This window comes from Coturnix japonica, chromosome 2 (assembly GCF_054131305.1).
Source record: "Coturnix japonica strain WE chromosome 2, WE-NBRP24, whole genome shotgun sequence".
Lineage (NCBI taxonomy): Eukaryota > Metazoa > Chordata > Aves > Galliformes > Phasianidae > Coturnix > Coturnix japonica.
This window is the reverse complement of record NC_140664.1, coordinates 118,190,064-118,215,580: the sequence shown is the minus strand read 5'-3', so window position 1 is coordinate 118,215,580 and position 25,517 is coordinate 118,190,064. Positions and strand designations below refer to the sequence as shown.

The 25,517-nt window shown below is 40.3% G+C and overlaps 1 protein-coding gene across 7 annotated transcripts in view; it reads left to right on the top strand.

Moving 5' to 3' along the window:
* LOC107309087 (putative acyl-CoA dehydrogenase 6) overlaps window positions 1-25,517 on the top strand; it is a 67,310-nt gene that overhangs the window by 9,130 nt on the left and 32,663 nt on the right. For 5 of the 7 annotated variants that reach the window (XM_085538618.1, XM_085538617.1, XM_015853554.2 and 2 more), the window contains exon 2: window positions 2,082-2,202. In XM_085538618.1, the coding sequence (XP_085394744.1) occupies window positions 2,082-2,202 (121 nt within the window). Of the gene's footprint in view, window positions 1-1,310; window positions 1,458-2,081; window positions 2,203-6,360; window positions 6,426-25,517 lie in introns of those variants that run through there. The other 2 variants (XM_085538621.1, XM_085538620.1) reach the window with 2 other exon arrangements.

Sequence of the window (25,517 nt, the reverse complement as noted above, 5' to 3'; positions counted from 1 at the left end):
CATGTTCAGAATGCAGTGTAAAGATATTTCTGCTGAGAGGAGTTTTAGTTCTTATTGTAGTCACTATCCTAGTGATGTATGTCTGAATGTTACCACTCATGATTTCCACATTTTTTTTTTTTTCATGATAAAGCCTGTAAAAATAAACAGAACTGCTTCTTGGCTACTCTGAGAGTTATTTTTCCATGTACTTAGATATGTGGCAGGTATCCCTTTTGATTTAGCTCGAGGTACCTTCAGCACTTAGTGTTTGCTTCTGAAAGCTGTGTGCACTAAGAACATGTAAGCTAATTCAAAATTAATTGCTTGCCATATAAGTTGATTGAAGCTTGATATAATTCTCTGGGAGCATACATTACTTTTTGGCAAAAGCCAAAGGAAGGGGTAAATGAAACAGTTCAATATACAGCATGCTTGATCTGCTTCCAAGTACATCTGTCTTTAGCAATGTTTAAAGCACGTGTTCTGTATGTGTGCAGATTCCTTTGGTCATCGATGATTTGGCTCTTTGAGAATGTCTCTTTTGGTCAGCGTTTGTATGAAAAGGTGATAATATCCCACAATCAGTATTAAAGCATCAGCTGGTTGACCATCACTACAGTTCTCTAGCATGTTGTATGTATTGCAGAGGAGAGGGGTTCCTCCAGATGCTCTCTCCCACTGATGCTGACTGTTATTTCATTGTCCCATAGATTGTTCTTCCCCTCTGATTCTATGCAAATTATCTAAAGCCTTATTTTCATGAATAATACTTCTGAAGGAATTACTTTTCTTGTCTGAAAGTAGGTTAGTTTTGAGTCTTATTTATGATTGTGAATTGTAAACACAGTTTCAAGCAGATGGTCCAGGAGTTAAAAAAATAACTGGATATTGATATCTGGACTGTGATGTTCATTTTTTCTTGAATGTGGAAACAAACTTTGGTGCAGTCTGTACAGTGAGGCTGTCCCTGTGTTGCTGTTGATGATGTGTCATGCCAGGTAGATCTTGCTTTATTAGAGGTGTCAAACTTCACCTGCTAATAATTAAACTTTGGCACTGTCGAACAGCTTGAGCTCTGCTCAAAGGTACAGAAGGGAGCAGGTTATAATATGCAGGAATTATGTAAAAGAACTTCTTGAATGCCTTAGTCATTCTTCTGACTTTGTGGAACTTCAAAGGTAGTTTCTTGTGTGGACTGTGAAACACTTGGCCTGGTACCAGCCATAACAAACACGGAATTGTGTTAGTATGTTCACATCAAACTTTTGCCAAGATCTGTCAAAACACCGGGTTAGCCTTCTGTATAGGCTTCATAACCACTTTCAGGCACTTCCCTGGGAGTTTTCAGATCAGCATTACCACATGTTACAAAGATTCACATCCTGTAACTCAACATGAAGTGTCCACACGCTACAGTCTGAGCATCATGGATATGGCAGTACTAAAAGTTAAATGTAGGCTTTCCTAGCGTCCTGGTGAGTATTTTGTTAGTGTTGGTCACGAGGCCTATGCTAGGTAGTATAAGAGAAGGAGAGAGAGATGGTAATTACCGAGAGCATTGAACATTGTGCTTATGTATTTCTCAGAATTTAGTAGGAAAAAGAAAAAGAATAATTTTGTGTAGCCAAGAGTGAAGTGTCTGTATTTCTGTGGCCAACAGGGAAGCAGAAAACAGCCCTATATGGTCTGAAATTCTCCAAAGAATGTGCAATAAATAGACAGCTAGAAGAGCACTCTAACAGGGTCTCATGAGCACAGCACTTCAAGAGGGAGAGAGATCTATTTCCAGCTTAAGGAACAGTTAGCACTACAGGACTTGTTTATTTAGCATGGAGAAAAGACTAAGAGAAGTTCTTAAAATAATAAATTCCCTCTTTGTAGAATGGTGTAACAGTGGTCATGGACTAGGGAGATGAGTTGTGATAGCTAAAAGAATTATGTTTACCCTACTGCAGCTGTCGTAGTAGTTGTGAGTGGGTGCTTTCAACATTTTCCCTGTGCATTTCTTTTCCTGTTTTCATTATCCAGACAAAAGTATTCAATGTAGTATCAGTATGAATATCTCTGGCTGTAACTTTAAATTTGTTTTCCAAATCTAGATCATTGACAAGGAGATTAACCCCTTTGTGGACAAATGGGAAGAAGAAGGACAGTTCCCAGCACATAAAGTTTTTAAAACCCTGGGACAAGCTGGATTCCTTGGTGTGGATAAGCCTACAGGTAGGAGAGTGCACGAGTCCTGAGTATTGATGGAGACAGTGAATGATTCGTACCATCTCAGATTGCTTTTGCCTCAGATCAAAACATGGTTCTAAATCCAGTGTAAAGTTAACTTTTATTCCCAAATCATAGGTGTGCTGCTTACCAACTGTGCAGATAGAGAAACTGATGTTTCTAAGTGATCAAGTTGATACTCTCCTAAATATGAATGTTAAAAAAATACTAGTGATTGCCATTTTAAAACCAGTGGAGTAAATGTCACTTCAGTTCTCAATGTACAGGTCATCAAGTGACCTTTCTTCTGGATCTGGGCACCATTAGGTAAATCACAGTTTGAATGCTTTGAAAGCACTGTAAGATTTGTTCTATTATACATATTTAACCTGTAACCTCTGCATCATTGTAATGCATTGTGTCTCATCATTTGGACGGGATGTTCGTGTGGGTTTTGAGCCACTGTATCCTAGATTGTCCTTGAAGTGTTGCTATCCCTGCCAGAAGCATGTGCAGAACAAAGCAAGGTTCATATTCATTTCCCTGTATTTGTGAGAAATAGTCTAGAAGCCCAGAGGCATAAAAGGTATTTCAACTCTTCAGCTAAAATACATGTTCCAAGTTCTTTTCATTTGCATTCAATGTAATATATACATCTTTTTACATACTGTTGTTACATATTCCTGTCAGAATTCAGTTTGTTTTTTTTTTCCTCATTTTCTTTCTTGTGGTTTAAAAGCGTAAGACAAAAGCAAGTTTACATAGGCAAACATTTAGCAATCTTATCAAATTCAAGCAACCTGAAGTGACAATGTTTGAACAGTTAACTACAAATAATCAACTATACAGAGCAGCTCACACAACCTTTGCTGTGCCACACCACATCATTATGTTGCTAAGGGACAGAGTTTGAACTATATCTTTTTACCAGTTACTTTCAGAGGAAATTTTTCTTCTTGAAATGAACTTTAATATTTTTATGCATTCCAACTTGTAAGATTTTTCTCCAGTTGTTCAGCTGCTGGGGTTAGTTGTCATTGTCTGACAAATCCAATTAGGTTTGAGCTGCTATTTCTTTACAAAACTGCTGACAGATTGAGATTACATTTAAGATTTGCTTAAAGGACAAAAGGGATTATTGGAGGAAAGAGGTTAAAAAAAAACAAAACAACACAAAACAACAAAACCACCTCCACCTTCTGCTGTAACTGCTTGATAGGCAGATCTGAATTATGCCACAGTGGGGTGGTCTTCAGGCTGCTAATACTCATATTGATTGTAATAATGGCGGCTTTCATTGCTGCCAGATTATAGCTCTGTCTTTGTTGTATGCATTTTAGGATGTGCAAAGGCCTCCACCTGGGGTAAAGAGCCTCAGTGCTGAGCATGCTATGCATGAATATTGTGGAGGTGGGAACTTTATATGAGACTCACAAAGTAGTTAGAAAAATAAATGAATGAGATCTTGTGAATAATGGGCTTGCAGAGGCAAAGATGGATACAGAAGGCTGCATACACTGGCTACACTTGTTATACTTGTAGTTAAAACTATTTTATCCTTGGCTTTGACACTTGTATCTATCCAGCTGTTAGTCTAATTTGTTGGAGCTCTGCAGTTGCATTTTACAAAAGCTTTATAAAAGTGGAAGTATTCCTCTTCGCTACTATGTCACTCTCATCTGATCTTCTGGAGCAAGACCTTGGTAGCTACAGAAAAAGAAACAGTTCCTGCAGGATGTTACCTTTGCAGCATTCAGCTGAGCAATGGAAGGAGCCCAGACCCAGCTTTGCTTTTGTACCATTGTAATGATGCAGAATCATCAGGCACATCCTGACAGTGCTGAATGGGATGGTCGGTGAAACAGTCAGGTGGGTGTCAGGTGCTTATATTTGGTGTATAACCAGTTTGTACTGGTAGAAGTAATTAAAATTAGTATAAAAATATTCAAAATAAATAAATTAATAAATAAAAGTGAAGAAAAATGTAAGAGCTGTACCTTTTGTCCTCTGCCCAGACACTTCTATTATTTAGTTGCTGTGTACAGGTGAAGAGGCACTTGAAGATCTAAAGAGAAATAAGGAAGCCAGGGCAGCTGGGAGTCTGGGGGATGTTGGTAGACAGTTGGAAAGGAGAGGTTAATTGGTTTGAGGAGAGCATTTGAGATGTGGAGCTGTGTGAGTAACAATCTGCCCTACTTTCCCTTTCCAGCTCAGACCAAAATTACAATTTTCCTCTTATTCTTCCGAACCTGGATCATAAAGCATTTGTAAAGAAGAGTAATTTTTATTTTTTTTTTTAATTTTTTTTTATTATTATTATTATTTTTTTTCAAGGGAATTCATTTTAGCAGCTGCAGTTTAGAAATAAAAGTTTTTCTGATTTTATTTCCCAGGGTCATTCTGTTGAGTAATTTTTATTTTTTTCCTCAGTAGAATTAATTTTGAAGTTTTCTGATTGGGCAAAAGCAATTTGCAAGCTTGTTTTAAGCTTGTTTTGCTTTGATAGAAGGAAACATCTGCTGGACTTCCCGTTTGCTGAAACTGGACTTCTTCCTGTGTAAACACTGTTCCATTTGTGAACAATGAGCTGCTAGATGGGAGTCAGGCCTTTAAGGGAACATGCCATAAATGTGTCCCTTATCACTGGAAACTTTCCCTGTGTGAAGAACCAATTTGGGGCACTGTTTGCATCGCAAAGGGTCCACCAATTCCCACCATGTGCAGTTGTGTGCTACAAACTTGTCAATATTTTTTCTGGATGCTTTTTTTGCAGTTGTTTATGCTTGTAATGATATTTGCTGCAGTACAATAGTTCAAGATGTTAGTTGCAGGGGTTATGTAAACACTGATCAAGGCCAAGCCATACACATGTATAATTGAAGAATGCTGAGGATGATCAGTGTATTTAACCTACTGAGCTCTCTAGTCAGTCCTCTGCCAGAGAATGATGTTTTTATTTAAATCATTTTTCTGCTCTTCTATAGGAGGGGGGAAGAAAAAGAAAAAAGTATGTGTTATTCTCTCTTGTTAGGAAATTCTTCCTGCTGGTAAAATAAATGGTGAAAAAATGAATGCTAATTGTGAATAAAAAGTATCATTTTGCTATGTGCGAAATGTATTTTATGGAATCACTCCATTCAGCCTAAAGTATTTAGTTTGGGGGATAAAAAACAGCATCTCCAAATCCACTTCATTTATGTTTACTGTGTGTTTCTCCTCAAATTATAAAGTTTCTGGGCTTTTGAGGTATTGACAGTCCCAAAACTAAAGACATAAAATATTAGGGTAGGCAGCCAAAATATTTTAAACAGCCTCGATAGTTGGCTGTTGGTGATTCAAAGGGAAGTGGGCAAGACATATTTTTTGGAGCATTTTATGTGCAGATGAGATGAGTTATTGGAGTAGAAGCTGAAAACATCCATGTGGTCCTTTGTAATCTTATGGTTTGTGAATCAAAGCCTTGGCTGTTAGTAAATTTTAGGATGTGCTGCCAAAGACACAGGCCCCAAATGTGCTGTTACATGCCTGCAAAACTCTACGTGCCGGTGTAGATGACTGAAGATTGTTTTTATCAGATGATGTACAGGAATCCTCCTGTAAAGGCTCAGGGAAAGCAAAGAGAAGGGAGAGAGGCTTGCAGGAGGGCAATGTCTCTTCTTGTTTGTGTGCATACAGCAGTGCTGTGAGACATGAGCAATAACGTTGCTTGTGCTGGGTATTTCTCTAGCAGTTTCACTGGCAGTCCCACAGGAATTTTGAGTGGAATGTGTTTGCATGCACAAATGATTATGATGATATGTCCAAACAGTGGCTTTAATTTAATCCTGTCAAACAATTAGTAGTGCTCTTGCAGAATACGTTCTTAAACATATGAGGAGAATCAGGAGTGCGTGTTGTAAGGCTTCCCATACATGGGAAAGGATGATTTACATTATCTCCTTCCCTTAGCACTAGGATATATGCCAGAGTTTGGACTGGATAAAGTTATAAGCGGTGTGTTCTTGTCACCTGAGACAGATGAGCCTCATATGCAACAAAACAAGCTTCAAATGATGGATTGCATTGCATTTGGAAAAGTGTGCTTTTTGAATGTGCCTCTGTATTGAATGTGAGAATACAGACCTACACCATACTCTGAAGTTAATTCTTCTGTTTTCTTCACAGGTTTGTGTTTCTCTTGCAAGAAGAGACCTTGTGAGAGTTTGGTACGGGGAAGTCACTCTTAAAGTGTACGTGGGAGGCTGTCTCTTTCTTTCCTCTCTGTAATAATGCTAAGTCTTATTGTTTGGAATTAACAAAAGGACCTTGGAGGAGCAGTGCACTGCAGAGAGATTTGCTCCATAATATGGATGAAGTGGAGTTGCATGGTTTTGCAGAGACTAATTGTAATGAACTTTTTCTTCTTGTGGGTTTAAGCATAGCCAGCCGCGCTTCAAAAGTCTGGAAGGAGGACAGTGTGCCACATGAAGGTACCTGTGAACTAGCAACTTGTTTGATAGCCTTGAAATAGCCTTTGACGAACAATAAGTCCCAAATAGTCATTGCTTTATTTGAATTGAATTGCTGACAAAATTAGTGATGGATGGCAGTGGTGTGGACATCTTAGTCAAATAAACTAAGACATTTCAGGTAATTGACCTTAATGTCATGGAAAATATTTTTATGTGTATACATAGAAGATCTACGTGGGTGATTCTTATCTCTCATGTGAAATGGGAAACTGCAGGATGAAATTTCTGTTCCTGGTCAGGCAAGGAAATCATTGAGTTTTTAGGCTGTCTTTTTTTTTTTTTTTTTTTAATGCTCCACATGATTTGGAAGCATGGGTGCTTCATTCTTTATGTCTGGTTAGAAAGTACAATGGAACCCCTGGGAACAGCTTGTTTGGCTATTGAGCAGCAGGGTACAGACTTACTGAAGGACAGTGAGTCTTTGTAGAAGAGATAATCTTCCTTTAAACTTGTTGATAAAGGGATCAGATTAGTTCCTGGGATTCTGCTTTTGCACTTGAGATGAAGCAAATCCTCTCACCTGGGGCTTGTAATGGAGGGCCAGACAGTAATTTGTTCATTTTGAGTATGCATATACCAGTGCTTCTGGGGCAGAGTAGGAATTTATGAAAGCTGATAGCTGTGCCCTGAGATTGCATCAAAATAGTACTAGGGGGGAAAGTAAAAAATAAAAACCTAATTCCTGGAAGAAGTTAGAGGGGTCTGCAATGAGCTCTTGGTGCTCCATGACATACCTGCTGTGCCAAATTCTCTTCTGCATCTCTCAAACTTCACACAGCTGACAGACCCATGTGGCGTCTGGAATCCGTCTCACAGCAATTTGCCTCCACCTGTATCTGAGGGACAGCTGGCAGCAGCTGTGCCCACAGTACAGTCCCCCTCTCCAAGCCAGGAGGTGTCTGGGGGCAGCTGTGACATTGTTTGAAGGTCACGCTGAGATGGAGCAGCAGAGTGAGAACCTTGATTTCCAGAAGCAGAGCTGTGGTCTTATCTACTGCCTAATAGATTCTGCTTTTGTTTTTTATGTGTCGTTTCCCAGTTTCAGAAGTGTGACTCTAGATTCTTGACACCTGTCATGTACTTAGATGGTGTAATGAGAATGCTTTCTGAAAAGTATGAATGCACACTTAATGCACTGAGACGTGTCAGTACACTGAGTGTGGGGAAATAATCTTTGTGAAGTGTAGCTTTCATTTGCTTCTGTCCACTGGCATTTGCGTTATGCTGGGAGTTAAGGTTGATTCCTTTCCTGGGACTTGAACAGAGCAAAATATTGTGAAACAGTCATTCTGAAGTTGACACGGAAATTGTTGAGGAGGTATTAACTTGTCAACACTTGCAGTTCCTATAGGTCAATAATGAGATCACACACTCTGAATGATGGCTGGCCTGAGGAGAGTGTGTTGTTCCTAGGTTAGTGCTTCTATGCCCAATACTTGAGCAACACAAGAGGCTGGTGTCCTGCTTAAACCAGAACACCTGTAGCTCAATAAGAGGAAATGAGAGAGAGGAAAAAGAAAGAAGCAAAAAGAAAATAGTTTACATTCTCCTATGCTGATCTAATTTTCCTAATCACTACTGACCCAATTAATGCAAAATCATTATTACATCATTACTAGGCACCATTAATAGTCTAATCCATGGTGATATTGCATAAGCCCTTAATCATCCCAGAGCTGGTAAGGGAAATCAGAGTTCCCCATAACAGTGAAGTGTCTTTTCATACAAGTGAAAAATAGATCCTGGCTTTATGTTTCTCCTTTTCTGACAAGTAGCTAATGTTGCAGCCACCTTAGTGAATTTTGTCCTCATCCTTGCCAGGCAATACTAGGACTTGCCCTGCTGTAAACCGGACTTGTAGGGATAGTGGTAATCTTATTCCAGAGAGAAGGGCAGTTTGGGGTACCAGCCCCAGTCTATGTGAATGTATGTGTGTCTGACAGCCTGAGTAGAGGCATGTATACAATTCTTTATAACATTTGCTACATGGTAAAAAAAAAAAAAAAATAAAAATAAATAAATAGGAGAGAGAAACAATAATGCTGATATGAAGAGTGAAGCTCCTTTGTGCTTAACATGTAGAGTTAGAAAATTGCAGCTTTCTAATTTGTTCAAGTGCAACAAGTGATTTTTGAAGTAATGATGCAAAGAACTGAGATTACAATGTTTTTAATCATACTGCATTGTGTGACACAGATATCACCATTTCACAATAAACCTGGAAGCCAACACATCTTATGTGACGCTATGTGACGTGGGGCTTATGCTTGTTCTGCTTTTTGGTCTGTTGTGATTTCATTGCCTACCCTCATGTAATACTGATAGGTACACCAGAGACTGTGTGATAACCTCTAGCAAATGAAGTGGGAAATGGAAAATAAACAACAAAATTCTTCTGAAATGCTTCTAAAATCTATTAACAGGCCCGAAACATATTGTAACGTGCACTCTGATGCAAACATATTGAGAATCTTTCACAGGTTTAAACTAAATACCCCATTAATTTGTAGATGTGTGGTCAGTCCAAATAATTGATCCATTCTCCTTCAGTTTCTCTGTTAATTCATCATGTTTTAAAACTGTATGTTTTTGTTGTTGTTGTTTGTTTGTTTTTAAGTCAAGGTACACTGGAGATAGCAACGAGTGATTCTTTAAAACTTCAAAAGTAGCTCTTTAGAGCAGTCTGACCACTGCAAGGCAATGGTTCAGTTCATTTCTGGGGAGGCAAGCAGGGATTCTGTGCCATCAGAATTTGTGTAGCATTGTCAGCTGTGTGCCTTACAGTTGAGGGGGTTCTGTGAATTCCTGGTTGGGGTGGGTAAGCAACAAGAGTCTCAGGCATGTGCAAATGCTCTGTCCATCTGTAATACACACCCAATATGGAAAAGTAATATTCTGTCCTGAATAGCACTTTGCAGTGATAAGCATGACTGTATGTATATATGCTATACATTTACATTACATACTGCAGGAAAGTTATGTTTCATTTTATACATTGATTTTTACAGATAGAGAAGGATTTATAAATTATTTTTGTTAAGCTCTGTAAAACTTTAAAGAATGAAATATCCATCTAGTCAGCTTGGCCAGCTGTTTGGTTTTAAATTGTTTCAAAATCCTTTTCCCATTTGCAGTGCAAGGTTCATATTTCAAATCTTACTGTTTAAAATATCAACACTGTAACGTAACTGTACCCAAATGCTAAGATACCAAAACTTGCAGCAGTAGGAAGGCTTTCCATTGTGAGGATTTTTACTTTCTGTTTCTATCAGATAACCACAACTGCTGTGGGGACTCCTAATGAGGAAGCTTCTGAATGCACTGAAACCTGCAGCTGGCTTTGGGGTCAGTAGGAGATTAGAGCTGCACCCCAACACATGGCTACCCTGTGGTCAGCTTCCAACCCAGCTGTAAAGCTGAGCCAGGTGAGCACCATGCCCCAGGGTGCATCACCCTCACCTCAACACTTGGCAGTCACAGGCTTCTCCTCCTGCTCCTTTTTTGGGGTGCTTTGATCTTTTAGCTAATGAGACTGGAGTAGTCACCAGTACTGACTGACTTTTATTGTTCTTTCCTGGATTCAATTTTTTTTATATCATCTTTTATCCTCTCCAGAGGAATTGTGCCACATTATGCCTCTGCTGAATGAAGAGTGAACTGCGGATGAGTGTTCAGAAGCATACCTGTGTGACTGCTGTCCATACTGCCTATAGCGTCTAAGAGCAGTGCATACGCACAGCAGAGGAGCACTGTGTCCTCTTCTCCTGTGCTGCCCTTACAAGAAACGGCACCATGTTGAAATTTGTTATAAGCAACAGAACTCATCTCAGTAACATTTCCCAGGGACTGAGGGGCTGGCCTGTCCCCAGGCTGGCTGTGTCCCAGGCTGAGCTGCAGCTTGTCATATTCCACATGAGACAGAAATCATGCATCTGGCTGACCTGCTTTCTCTGCCAGCCTGTGGTCAGAGATCTTGCCTGACATAAATTTATTTAATCTGACATCTTCCATTCACTGATAAATGAGTAATCATTACTCTAGTTTATTTTCACATGAAAAAAAGGATTATTCATGTTTCAGATTATTTTACAATTAGGTTTGTCACCCATTTCCTAGAAACTTAAAACAGTCTGCCAAATAGATGACTTGAACTGAAATAAACACTTAACTTTACGCTTTAAGAGAACATGATTTGAGTGCATTTTGCTAAAATAATTAAATCTGGAATACATGTGTATCCAGTCTTTTTAAGTCTGTCATAAGAGAAATGTGTGGACTCTCACACTGGGCAGCTTAACGGGTTGACTAGAAACCTGGTGCTCCTCAGCCTACCAGGTACCCTCAAACCTTTGATCCTGCAACACGGGATAACCTTTAGCTCTTCTTAGTGTGTGCTTACACGCATTGTTTACTCTTATTGCTTTGGTTCCTACGGACTTGGCTGCAAACTACTTGATGTGAGGATCTCACACTTGAGCTGTTTGTTTTTTTTCCTAATATAATCTATAACATCCATGGAAAACAAAAACAAATGTTTCCTGCGAGCTGCAAACCCATATAAAGAGAATAGTGATAAGATATGAGGGACTGATAGCTATTCTTCTCTGAATTTTGTGTAACAGCAAGAGGAAATGATTTGATTTGTTGTTGAAGTTTTTTTCTTTTTTGATGCACGTCACATAAAAAAATGAATATAAGGAAATATGCCTTTTTGATACTTTTTTGTTGTTGTTGTAAGTCCTACTTAGGTAAGATGTTTTCTTTACTTTAAAGCAGAAACTCAATGCAGTAGCATTGGTAGGTGATGTTTATCTGGTCTCCTACTTGCTTTAAAAGAACAACCTATAAAGGGAAGCGCACACAGTTAACTTTCAGTACAAAATGGATCAAGTGTCTCAGCAACCTGCACAGGGGGCTGGTGTACAATGTAATGTGAAAACCAAAGATGGGAAAATATCGTAACCTCAAGGCTGTGCTAAACAATGTAAGTCTTTAGGGGTGAAAGGAGCACAGAGCAGGATTTCTGGGTTAGGTGTACAGGGCTGGGAGGTCTATTGTAATCTTGCTCCTGCCTTGTGGTGTTTAAGTTATTTTGCAGCTGACTTTTAGAGACCCTGAGAGGATACAAATCCAAAATTCATTGGGGTAGAAGGTGGGAGAAGGCATGGGAAAATGCATGTTAGAAGGAAACAAAAGGAAGGAGCCACCAGAGGGTATGAAGATTTGTTTAATAGTTTTTTTTTATTTCAGAGGCATTTGATTTTATGTTGCCCTTACAAAACCACAGTTATTTGAAGGCCGTACAAATTCTCCCTCTTTGAGGAGCAGAAAGCAACAGCAACAAAAGTGTTTATTGGATTAAAAAAAAAAGAGAAAAAGAAAGCTGATTCCATCTATCCACTCAAGAGCCCCTTTAGGTGCTTTAATCTTCTGTTCTTCTTGTGTGTGTGTGTTGTTTTTTCTCTTTTTTTCCCAACAATATAAAGAACGCTTTTAGAATGCACCGAATTGTTAAGACAGAGCTATTTAGGTGTTTTGAGTTGTCCAACTGGGAAGGGCAGAGGGATAAGGGGGTATTCTTCTAACTACCAGAACTGTTTGTACATCGCAATTAAATTTAAGGCCACCTTTCTCCTAATGTATCCAGAGGAATGAATGAAGCCAGGGTTTCCTAACCCTGGCTGAAGTGCTGGGTTAGCTTTGTAACAGCAGCTAGAACTGGAACAAACAGTGGCTGCTAATACCAGCTAGAATTGGAAAAAACAGTGGCTGCTAATACCTCGAGCAGTGTATAGGAAAACTGGTACAGAGCCTGTTTCAGCTGTCGTTCTACCTCCTTCATGGTGGAATGGCTGAGCTCCGTTATCTGCTGGCTGTGTGTCAATATCCATTTCGGTGCCAGAAATTTTTTTGGTGATGGGAGACTTGTTTTGGGTAGAGGTTTTTTAATGTGGGACCTTTTGCATGGTGTGTGCAGTTTCCTTTGGCCTGTGAACCTGGCAGAAAATGCGCACTCCCTTAAAACCTCCTGCAATTACAAAGTCACTTCATTAGCTGAGCAGGGAAGCAAAGGGCAGAATTAATGGAAATTTTCCTTGAGTATCACAGGGGCAGCTACTTGAGTTTTTTATAGCATCATTAAATGGTTTAAAAATCTGTGAAGGTGACTTTAGTCAGCATTTCTTTGGCTCCCTGTTCTATACGTCAGAGGAAATGATTGAGGCTGTGACGCTCACTCTCCCTTTATTGTTCAGTAATGGGGTATCTTGGTGGACTGGAAGTTCAGTGAGTGATAGGGCAGCAAAAGGAGTTCTTCATTCTTTCTTTTTATGTTGTGCATAACCCATGAAACTCATGCCAGATAATTCCAGGAAGCAAAGTTTAATAGGAATCCAGAAGCTGTTACGTACGTTTCTTGATGGTGGGACCACCCACAGCTACTTTAGGGTGAGCAATTGTATTTCAGATCACCCAAGGTCTCTACCAACAAAGTCAGCTGCAAAAGAACTGAAACACCACAAGGCTGGTGCAAGTCAGCTGCCCTTAACACCTAACCCAGAAATCCTACACTGTGCTCCCCCAGCACAAGAGATGAAACACATAATTTTTGCATCTTCCTCCTCCTTCACATATTGGAATTACTATGATCACAACATTACAGGTTATTGCTACCCATATTTGTTTTTTAAATGCTAGCAGTTGTTTTCAGCAGCCTTTGTCTGTTTGTGATTTCCCACTGAGCTTCTTCTCTCTTTTTTGTTGTTTTTCTCTCATAAGGGGACTCAGGTTGATTCATGTGTGTCCTCTCCAACAACTGCAATTTGCCACTTTCAACTTCCTTTGGGAGGAGGGAGTGTAATGTATGTATATATTTATGTATGATGAAGTTCTGGGCATAAAAATGTACTTTTAATATAAGTTACTCCTAGACAACTGAAAACCTTCAGGTCCTGAAAGCTGAGGAAATTGAAGGGTTTTTTTGTTGTCATCTACTTGTTATGAATTTACTCTGCAAAGCTCAGTGCCATTTCAGAGAAGTTCAGACATGAACTTTACTTCATTGGGAAAGCTTATTAAGAATTAAATTGCATATTTTTCCCCCAAGCTAGTAACTTACTGTGCTTCTTTTACCTGTTCTCTGAAACCTTTTCAGGAGTTTTACCCTTGAAGATAAATAGAACGTCTCATTCTTTCAGCGTTCTCATAGGGATTTGCTTTCCCTGGTTTCTTATAGCTGAGCAGTTCAGTCTAAGCCCAGCTATCATGGAAGCCCATGTTTACAACAGATTTTTAGGGTTCTTTTGCTTGTTTGTTTGTTATCAGTAGAATACCGAACTTCTTTGCTTCTTTTCTTTTAAGGGAATGCAGCTGAACAAGCAGTTCAGTTTGCTCTTCTGTGGCAAACAGAAAAAAGTCATTAACTCATGGCTAATCAGGAAATTCTTTCCAATATGTCCAGATGCTTCCTGACACCGCACTGGTGTCATACTTGGCGCATGATTAAAAACAAATAAAGTCACCCTCTGGCTGCTTTTTGTTTTGCATTTAGCCCAGTCCTCTGGCACTGTGGAAGGGGATAGCCTCACTGGCTGGCCAGTGCTGCTGTGCTCAGGGTTGTTTTGAACAAAAAAGAACTGCAGAAAATGTGATCATTTCTAACAGCTGAAAGCCTCCCTTCATTTTCTTCTCCATGCCACCTTTATGCTGACCTCCTTAAAACAACACACTTCTGTATTCTGCACGTGCCAAGCTCTGTGTTACTGAAAAGATGAGTAAAGCTGCTGAGGTTGGCAGTGGTGCTGTGTTTGGAGGGTGCAGTAGTTGTTGGCATCTTTGTGTTCTTGTTTGGGTTTAAGTTGAACCCAGTGCATCCTCTGGGCACTGAAGACTGCACTGTGTGGTTGTGAAAACTGTATACCTCGGTTTGTGCTTGTAAAACCTGTGGGCTCTTAGACCTATAAAAGAAACCAGGATGCGTGTGCTGTATGTGGGTAAGTCTCTCCTGGTCTCCCCAGTCACCACTGTAAGGAGATATCAGGATAAGCCAGGTAACACTCCAAAGCAAAAGTGGTTATCTGTGTTCTCTTATCTTCTTCCAAACACAGTTTTGTGAATCCTGTCCTCTGTCTCCACCCCGGTTGTGGTTGGATTATCATCAAGTCCCATAGTTCCAGGGCAGGATGTGGAGCCAGAAGAATGCAGGATGAAACAAATACCAAGAGGAAAGTGCTTAAAGGAAAAGTCATTTCAAAAGGAAATGTTCTGTTCCATCCAGCAAACTTACTTTGAAACTACACTCCAAATGCTCCTTGCTTTTTTCTCTGATTTATTCTTTACTGCTGAGAATCCAGTTTCTTCTTTCCTAGAACACTGTCTGAGAGACAATGAGCAGAGCTGCCCCAACCCATGGGGTCACTGTTCTGTGTAACCCCTGCATGATGCTGGGGATTTCAGAGTTGCATCTGTCTGTGACAAAACACAGTTTGGGCCTTTGTATGGTTTGTATGGTTCTACCCTCTGAATTAGGGAAAGAAGGAAGAAATCCTCCCATTTTCTGTTTTGGAAGAGGATGGCACAGGGTGAAATGACATGCACCAGACTTTCTTCAAGGGTAATTTTCAAGCAGGTGTCCTTCTTGTAATATGTATAAATATACAGAATTCCAGAATCTACTGGCTCTGATCTTGCTGAAGCTTTAACAGGTTTTGATTGTCGTCACATTTAAAGCAAGTGACTTGAAACCAGTCTAAAATTCCAAAACTAAAATCAGGTGATTATTAAACCTGAAAATTTTTACCACTGCAGTGAGCATCATCTATTCTGTGCACTACTTGTGTGTTGAGTTGGCTGATAGTTCTGCACTGGCAACCACCCCTTGCCTGCTACACTGCGAGCATCTCCAAGGTCAGATGGAGAGAACCAGAGGTGGAAATTTGCAGTGTCCTGTTTTGTAGGTAGACCAGTACATGTGGAAGACGGTGGTCTCTGACACTACATACGGTCATCCCATCTGCTGTCTTTTGACTGAAAATGCTAATAGAGTTGAAAGGGCACAATGAGCTGACAGTGAAAATAATTTTCCTTTCCTTTCAGCATTTTATGGATTCAATGGATTGTAGTGAGCTGTGCTCTGTAAATGCTGAATGATCTCATTTGCTATGTGGGAGTACAGAATAAACTTCAGAACACAAAAGATTACATGAAAAAATGGCATTAATTATACAAAATTACCATCAGAAGGCAGATTCTTACATAGAACATTCTTTTTGGCATCGTGAAGCAACTTGTAATTTAATAATAAGTTTATTCTGCCAGCTCACCACAAATCTTTGCAGTTCAATTTCTGATAAGGAAATATCCTTAAAGTTAGTTATTGAAGCTTGCTAATGTTTTTTGAAGGAAAGAAATAAAAATCTGAATTTTGGTGAATAATTACAAAGCAGTGCTTAACAGAAATCAGTTTAGTCATAATGTAGTTTGGTAGGGAAAGGTGAAGTTGAAAACTATATGTACAAGTTGTGCATATAGTACAAGCTGTACTATAAGCTGTGAAGTGGTGAATGCTGCTTACACGAGTGTCGTGTTAGCAGAAAAGTTGGAAAAAAGGAGCTGATGTTTAGATGGTGCATTGTTTGCAAAGACAGAAGAAAATAATATAGAAGCGAGAGCAACTGAAACTTAGGCCAGCATTTCTGAGGCCACAGTTACAAAATGCACAGCAGCACTGGGGAGATGGGGTTCATGTTTTGCAATTAGCACTGACTTCTGAGCCGTTCAAGTCCTTACAGGATTCCTTTTTATCACAGAGCCATGCCAAGGAAATGCTGGCTTGTTTTAAAAGGCTAAAAAACAACTCGAGAGCTACGCTTTGACAGTAAGGAAAGTGCAATGAAAACCTTCATATGGCTGAGACTGTTTTCTCTTGTGTCTGGAAGCTGCTGCTGGAGCGGGCTCATGCTACTGAGTGGGAGGAGACTTCTACTGGCAGCCCGAGCCAGCTTTGGGAAGTAAATGCAGGGGGGGCAAAGCAGCTGGAGCCTGGCTTTAGGGGCCTGTGTCACTGTGAGAGGTGTGGGAGGAAGGACATTCCTGCTCATGAGGGTTTGCACTTGCCCTGTGATCAGAGCATCCTGGGACAGTAATGGCAGCAACAGACTAAGATGCCATAGAAAAGGGGTGTGGAGAAAAGCTCACATCCAGCATCTGCCCACACCCTGCCCAGCTTTCCCTCTCCCTCTCTGCCTTTGTGGTGTTTTTCAGTCAAGTTTTTTTTTGTTGGGAGAGTGGTTAATTTTGGTGAGAGGAGGGCATGCTTTCAAAACACATTACAGATGTTCTTACTGCTCAGGCATCAGGCTGTGAAATCACTTGGCAGTGCTGTCCTTATTTCATCTGGCCCCGGGGAATCTTAAGGATACCACAAATGAATTTTTAATGATCGGATGCAATTGCGCTCCTAAGTAACGGATTGCAACCAATCAGATCATTTAGGGCGAAAAACAGCTCAACGATATGAAGTCACTCTGAAGTGCAGAACTTGATGAAAACATCCATGTTTGACATGGGCAATAAAAGCCAAATGAAAGCGCTGAGTTGTGCTGGGTGAGGTGTCACAGCTCGCTCCTCAGGGGACGCAGCCTCCAGGGGTTATTGTTAAGCTTGTTTTGAAGAAGATGTGCCAGCATTGTGGCTTGTTCTTGCAGCAGTGCTTTAAACTGCAGGCTGAGGTCTCAGATAACATCACAGGGCTTCCCAGCTGCTCACCTGAGCCTTCCTATCTGCTTACAGGCAAATATCACCTTTATTTAAGTAACCTTGGGCAAGATAAACTTGCAAAGGCCTAGGTGTTTTTCCTGTGGAGCTTTCTATATAATATATATGCTTACATATTTTAATATTTTTTGTGAGAGGTGAAGCACATGTATTTGCAATTTCAGTTTTCTGAAAACTAACCTTATACTTCCATAAAGGAAGTGCTGGGATAAACATTGTGCTTCCTCTCTGGTGTTTTCCTTAGCACATCTTTGCTTGCAGGTTCCTACCAAGTCTTAAGCTAATCCATGCTGCCTTATACTAAGCAACAAGATCAGATGGACCCGAGGTGCTTAGATGCTGGAGATCTGCCCTGTCTCCCAAAACAACAATGCTGGTGCTGAGCAAAACAGGAAAGGACAGGATAGGGTGAATCCTGCTCCCAGGGATTTAATGGCAGTCCGAACGAGCTTTGGACTGACGGGCAGGAAACATGTCTCATATAGCTGCCTTTTGGACAGGATTTCCCTTGGTATGATGGCAAGAGATACCACAAAGTAATTCTTTTAGATTTGGATTGCAGAATTTAATAATGGTTGCTCATCATTGATGCCATAAATATTTACAGAAAAAAAATCTTCACCCCCTTTTCCACTTTCAGTGGTGGTTTTATCCTCTGTTTGCAGTGTTCACTGTCAGCTTACCCATCTGATTCATTTTTCATGAAATATACTTCTCATTTTACATTCGTGGGCTACTCTAATACTGCATGTGATGGTTATTGGGTGAAGAATAATCTTGTTATTTCTGGAGGAGTGCTTTTTTTCTATATATTGCACACATTGTTCACACAGTGTTTTGATATTGCTTTCAGATCATATGCTATTTATTGCTGAGTGTACTTTTTCTGTGTTAGTTACACAGCAATGAAGCTTTTATAAAAGGTTTAGCTGCAGTTATGTTTCCTAAGGAAATCTTTATGAAGATGTTTTCAGTAGCAGCGCCTCATACATCATTCATATATTTATACACATTTTACACAGCCCAAACATGTTAAAGAAAAGTTAAGGGTAAAGAAGGAGCCCACAGAAGCAATTAATGAGTTCCAGTAAGTGCCCTTAAATCCTTTGAGCAATGGAAGTGGGGCATAGAGAACCCTCCCCTGATACTTATTTCCACTTCTTGTTCTATATTTAATTAGCATGGCTTTGTTGCTGTATTTCTCCATGAGTTTTTAAAATACTTAATTTGAAACTAATTGGACTAATGCATTGCTTGCTAATTACCCAGAGGTGCAGATGGCTGATGGTGAGAAGCCGCTCTCTGTAGAGACCCAGGGTGTAGTGCAGGTTGGGGCTGGAATGGAGGTGTAGGGGTGAGTTCAGGCACAGCTCCCACTTTCCTTTGGATCCCCTTGTTGTCATCTGCAGAGCGGGGAAAGGTGGGTGGCAAAGCAGCCTGAACATGGGGCTGCGTCCTGCTGGGAGCACTAAGGGAGTCCTCAATGCTGCTGTTCTGCCATGGGATTTGTAACATAAGCAAGACAAGCTTAGAGATGTGTAATATGTATAACATGTTTGGGTGGTTCTGATAGGAGCCAGGAGTTGGAGTCAGTGGTCCTTGTGGGTTTCTTCCAACTTGGGATTTTCTATGATAAAAACATTGCCTTAAGACACACATAGATATGTTGTCCAGGCTTTAAGTAAGTATTGTTGGACTTTTTATTTGCTTGTTTTAATGTGAATTTTAAGCAAGAAGGCAATTGCATTGCTTATTGAGCATCAACTCTTTTTCCTGAGGCCCTTTCCTGGTCAGCTCTCCAGGTGTAAGTGGCCAGTGGGGGAGGCCTGTTTGAGACAGGGTTACGGTGCATTTTCCTTGTTTTTGAAGGTACTGCTGGTTGGAGAAGTGTCTGAAAGAAGTTTATCAGCTTGTGAAACTTCAGTGAAGAATTACACACTCTTAATGTCTGCATTCTCACTGTTGGGCAGCTGGAAATTACTGTACATTTGCAAGAAGTGTGTCATAGTGAAATTTGGGAACTTGCCAGATTGGTTACAGTGAGGAAACTTACTCATGCTCTGCACTTATTGCAGTTCTGTGCAAACGTTTGCTAAGCAATCTCAGAGAGCATTTCATTAAGAAAATACACTGGAGACTCTTGGTGTGCTCAGGAGATGATGAGAAGGGGGGGCTCAGATCTCTCACTTTCATAAGGAAAAGCATAATCATGATTTTTTATTTTTTTTTCCAAAATAATGCTGTGGGATTTTTTTTGTGTGTTTTTGTTTGTTTGTTGCCTGTGGTGTTAGTCTGAAGTCTTCTTCTTTATTGAGTGATCAGAGGACATTTGTTCAGAGATTGCAGGCACAGAGGTGTTGCTGCAGCATGGTCTAAGGGTTTGTTCTTCATCCTAACCTCAGAGCCAGGGTTGTTCCACGTTTGTCTCTCAACCTCAAACTGTAATACTTCTCCCGTGAAGGAAGCAGAACTGTCCCCTGAAACACGTGGGAGACTGAGGGTGGCTGTTGGTATCTTTCTTGGAGGAGCTTTTCCTGGCACATGCTGTGCCTAGTGGCAATAAAAGGAACTTAGATCTGGTTTCAGTCATTTAGCTCAGTCAGCTTTATTTCTTATGTTGCTTTCATTTTGGACAAATAAAAAATACCAAAAAATACTGACTTACAAATTACTAGAGCTATTTTTTTTTAGAGTAGCGAGCTTGATTTCAGATTTTCTAATAAACCATCTTTCCATCTACAAAAGCTATTTTTGAATGCTGTTCTTGTTTGGCTGTTGGGAAAGCTTTGCTGTGGTGCAGGTGTGCCTCTGCCATTACAAGACCTCTGAGCTCAGTAAGCAGCATCGATCCACTCTCTACTGTCAGTAGTCTATTATTGTCCTTTTATGCAAGCAAGAGCAGAATTTCAAACCCTCTTTATTTCCATTTTTGTCTTTTCTACAAGGCTGTTGCCTGCAGCTCTGTGCCACACATATTGCGAGAGCCATCCCCATGATTACTAGTGAAAGCTTAAAAGAGGAAGTCCATTTTTCCTAAGCTTAAGGGAATTTGCATCTGCAAATGAACTCAAATCCAAAATTAACAGTTTATTTTACAGACGCTGAGATGAAATTGGGATAGCGCCTCTTGTTTGGGCATGTCTTGGCCTGAAAGTTTCTGGCAAACTGTAATGAGTTCAGGGAAGAAATGCAGAAAGATCAAAGAGCTGATTTGTAGGAGCAATTAGAGAACTCCATAGCTGAGCTTGGGAGTGATTAAAGGCGTGGACGATTCCTGTGCATGTCAGGCATGGACAAGGGAAGTAGGAACTGCTTATGACAGAAGAAGAAAAACTGCCAGTAGGTAGTTTATGCTCCCTCCATGGAGACATTTGGGGCCAGATGAAGCTTTGAGCAACCTGGTCTAGAGGAAGGTGTCCCTGCGTATAGTAAGGGGTTGGAACTGGATGATCGTAAAGGTCCCTTCCAACCCAAACCATCCTATGATTCTATCATTCTAGGTAAAACTGTGGAAGATGGTTGAAATGTTACCTATATCTGTGTATGCTTTAAAAGGTACCACACTGGAATTTATGTAGAGGAATGGTTGTCATGCTAAGACACAGTATGTGGCAGTATTGTTGTAGTGGTTGCCTATTACATAGCCTTCCTACTGAAAATCTGTGTCTCTATGTTGTGAAACTATCTAATTTGTTATGACATATTTTCCTTTTTTTTAAAATTTTTTTGTTTAATGATTTTTAAATTCTTTTTTTCCATGAAAGTCAGAAATTACTGTAAAGGTTCTGCCTTTAAAATAACAACGAAATAGCAATGTGATGAGTCATTTCAAATCAAGTTTTCACAACTTAGTTTAGGAAAGGCAGTAAAGATAAAAACAGAGGTGGTTATATGGTCAACATTACTACTTATGTACTATATGACTGCAAATTCAAGAAATTGATATTCTTTAATGTACATGCACTAATGTTGCATTTAATATATCTGCAAAGTTCCTTGGCTTTATTTCTCTTGTTCTCAAATCTGTCTTCCTGTTGTGTAATGATCAGCAAAAGCATTTTCCTTTGTAAGCAGATACAAATCCCAATAAAAATCTCTTCTCAGTGGACAGTGTCACTTTTCACAGTGGATAATGAAAAGAGAATGTCAGGTTGTTGCTAACAACAGACTATTTGTCTTCATTATCTCCATACATTTGTGTAGAGATAGTGTTTATTAAACCATTTCAGAGGTATGTTTAGAAACTTGTTCTCAATTAGCAGGCAGATAGAAAGACAGCCAATTTAGGGCTGAATTATTTCCAGTAATTCAATTTTAAATTGAATTATTTGCAATATAATTTAAACCATTTTAAAATCCACAGTATCACAGTATCATAGTCTTGTGCAGGTTGGAAGGGACCTTAGAGATCATCGAGTCCAACCCCTGGGATTCGAACCTCCTGTGTAGCAGAGCGGCACTTCTACCACTTGTGCCAGGAATAAATATTCAGTGAATTCTTTTGTGAATTTCTTTAAAAGATTATGGTTGGCATCTTTTAATATATTTTTAAAAATAATATTTTTCTGAGTAAAATAAATCTGTCTTGGGGTGATATTGAAAGTAGTGGAAGATGTGAAGTTGTTTATCACAAGAATATTGAATTTATTACAAGAATTTATCACAATGCAGGCATTGTGACTCTATGCTGTGGGAAGAAGTAATGGAAGGTAAATCATAGAATCGTTAAGACTGGAAAAGACCACTAAGATCACCTACTTCAACCACCAACCCATCCCCACCATGCTCACTGACCATGTTCTTCAGTGCCACATCCACACGGTTCTTGAACACCTCCAGTGACAATGACTCCACCACCTCCCTGGGCAGCCTGTTCCAGTCCGTCACTGCTCTCTTTGAGAAGTTTTTCCTAATATCCAACCTAAATGATGTTTGGACAGGAACAGCAGTATCACAGGCAGTGATACTGATAGCAGGATGGAGTGATGATCAACACTGTGCCAGGAGTAAGTTCTTTTCCTGCTGACTTCTACTTTCAGAAGGGGCAGTAGTTCACCTGTGCTAAGGGTTTCCTTTACCAAGAGGACTCTCCCATTACAGCACATACCATATTGCCCAGGATGACTCGTATTTCCTTCCATCCCTTGATTCTCCTAATTAAAGTTAAAAATAAAATACAACGGCCAATACACTTCCTTCCCTGTTCTTCCCTGTGATGGAGAGCATCGCTCCACCCATCTGTCTGCCTTCCTTCCCCATGTACTTCTCTGTAATTGCTCCTCCATTGCTTGCCTTAAATAATTACCTTCTTCCCAGATTCAGGTTTGTTTGGTGTAGTTTTTTTTAGATACTGTGTCTTTTTCAAGTTTGCAGTAAAACCTTCTAACCTTGTAATTCCTCTATCAAGAGACTTACTTATCACACCTCTGTAAGTCTTGTAGCATCTACTATTCTTTGGAGACCATAAACTGCACAGTAATTTAAATGACAGAAGTAATTTTTCAGAATTACTTTCTCCTTGCATGCCTTCCACCTCCGTGCCTTTTTGTCAGCTTTTATGGATCACGTTGTCATCGCTAAAGGTTATTTTGTAAGCAGTGAGGTGTTCTATAAGAAAGTTGATGGTAAGTTGCCTTCCACAGAATTACCTCACTGACTGTTCGTTGAAAAGGTGTGCAGAGGGCCACTCTGCTTATGCAAGGAGATGAAAAATGAAGGTGAATGATCATTTTAATGAGGGTGAGAGGTAGGGGTATTTGCTCCCTTTTGTTTAAACATGATTTCATCATCAGGAGCCATCTACTGTTAGGGGTACCCTGCATTTGCAAGGTGAAGGCTCCCAGCTCAGCATTACCCAGTGCTGGGCTCTCGCTGACTGCAGCTGAGAAACAGACAGAGATCAGAAAGAAAAGAGAAAGTGAGTCAACAGGGGAACATTATGTATACTGAAATTCCAATATGATTAGTTTTATATAATCTTGTTGTGCATTCTCCGTTGCTGGCATGCTAAACAGAGCGGTCCCCTGATCCAGCTGTAAGATCTGTATGAATTTGTTTTGTGTTATCTTTTCCATCTTTTCTGTTTCTCATCAAAACAATGAGATCAGCAATATCCATTCATCTCAGTGGGGCATTCTGAAAGTGTCCTGAGGGCAGCAAGAGAGCAGATCAATGCTTACAAGGACAGGGCTGGGCAGTGCTCAGTGCCCAGGGCTGAGCCTACACTGAAGGGAACTTGCTGGCCAGGCACAGCTTGTTGTATATATATATAACATATAAATTATTAGTTATTCAGCATTAATTTAGTCTTAAGACTAATTTCTTTCTGGAAGCTGTGCTCAGCCTTTCAAGTCACAGGGCTGAACTGAGCAGGAATCCAACTGCACCAACCACTCCAGCACAAAATCAGAGCAAGACAAATCTTGCACGGGAAACTGCAATTAAATTGCAAGTGGGAGATGATTCACAGTGGTAAAACATTAGACAGGGCAACCTCAATATGCAGCAGTGAAGCTCTGAAATATAGAAATTCTCCTAAAATGTTTAATGGTCTGGATCTCTTCCCCTTCCCTCCCTTCTTCCCTTCCTTCTCTCTTTTTCTAATTTCTTTTTACATTTTTTTCCTTCCTTCCTTCCTTCCTTCCTTCCTTCCTTCCTTCCTTCCTTCCTTCCTTCCTTCCTTCCTTCCTTCCTTCCTTCCTTCCTTCCTTCCTTCCTTCCTTCCTTCCTTCCTTCCTTCCTTCCTTCCTTCCTTCCTTCCTTCCTTCCTTCCTTCCTTCCTTCCTTCCTTCCTTCCTTCCTTCCTTCCTTCCTTCCTTCCTTCCTTCCTTCCTTCCTTCCTTCCTTCCTTCCTTCCTTCCTTCCTTCCTTCCTTCCTTCCTTCCTTCCTTCCTTCCTTCCTTCCTTCCTTCCTTCCTTCCTTCCTTCCTTCCTTCCCTCCTTCCCTCCTTCCCTCCTTCCCTCCTTCCCTCCTTCCCTCCTTCCCTCCTTCCCTCCTTCCCTCCTTCCCTCCTTCCCTCCTTCCTTCCCTCCTTCCTTCCCTCCTTCCTTCCCTCCTTCCTTCCCTCCCTCCTTCCTTCCCTCCTTCCTTCCCTCCTTCCTTCCCTCCTTCCTTCCCTCCTTCCTTCCTTCCACCACTTCCTTCAGTGGTGGAGCTGCACAGTGAGCTGTGCAACAATGAACTGTGCCTGTGTGATGTGGTCCTGTGCTGCTCACTGTGGCGTGTCATAGGGGAAAGCTCATGGTACAGTGCAAACTTAATAGCCAGTAGTTATGGTATGGAGTTTTGACAAGTGTGTTTTCCTTCATGAGCAAGCTCCCTTTCCCTCTCCCATCATTCTCAGTTTCAATCTACCAGTAAGAAGTTTGGGAGCGATGTGAGAAGGTTGATGATGGCTCCAGCCCCCATGATAATTCTCCTATTATGTGAAAGGAAGGTGCATTACTGGTGAGGTCATGGAGCCATGGAGGTAACTGCTCAGGTATTTGGCAGCACTTCTAAGACTGGTTTTCCAACACCTCCTCCAACAATTTCCTGATTTCTGTGAATTTCTTCTATTCCTATGAGCTCTTTTTGTTGCTTTTATTTTTGGATGTTAAAGTTTTAAAGCTTGGTTTCAGAGCCATCCTGTAAGTAGAGATGTATGCAATGCAATGTGTGTTTCGATTTAATATACTTCACCAGAATTATTCAGCATATGCAGTGGAATTTAATTTCTTTGCAAATGCACCGTGTGACTATGTAGTCAAGGCATTGTTTTCCTGAACAATACCTTTATTGCTGTTACCCCAGTGTGATATTTTAACAACGTGAACTTCAGATAAAATTTGATGTGTAGCTACTTAAAAAAAAAAAAAAAAAAAAAAAAAGAAAGATCGAATTTAATAGGCGGCCTCTGACATTCTTGGAGCTCTTGAGTGGCAGCTGCACGCTGAACATCCCAGCTCGACTTCCTGAAGGATGTGTAAGTTTTACAGTTAGTATTCACAATTAGGATAGGTTTGACTTTAGCTGCAAGCATTTAAACGTTCAGAACT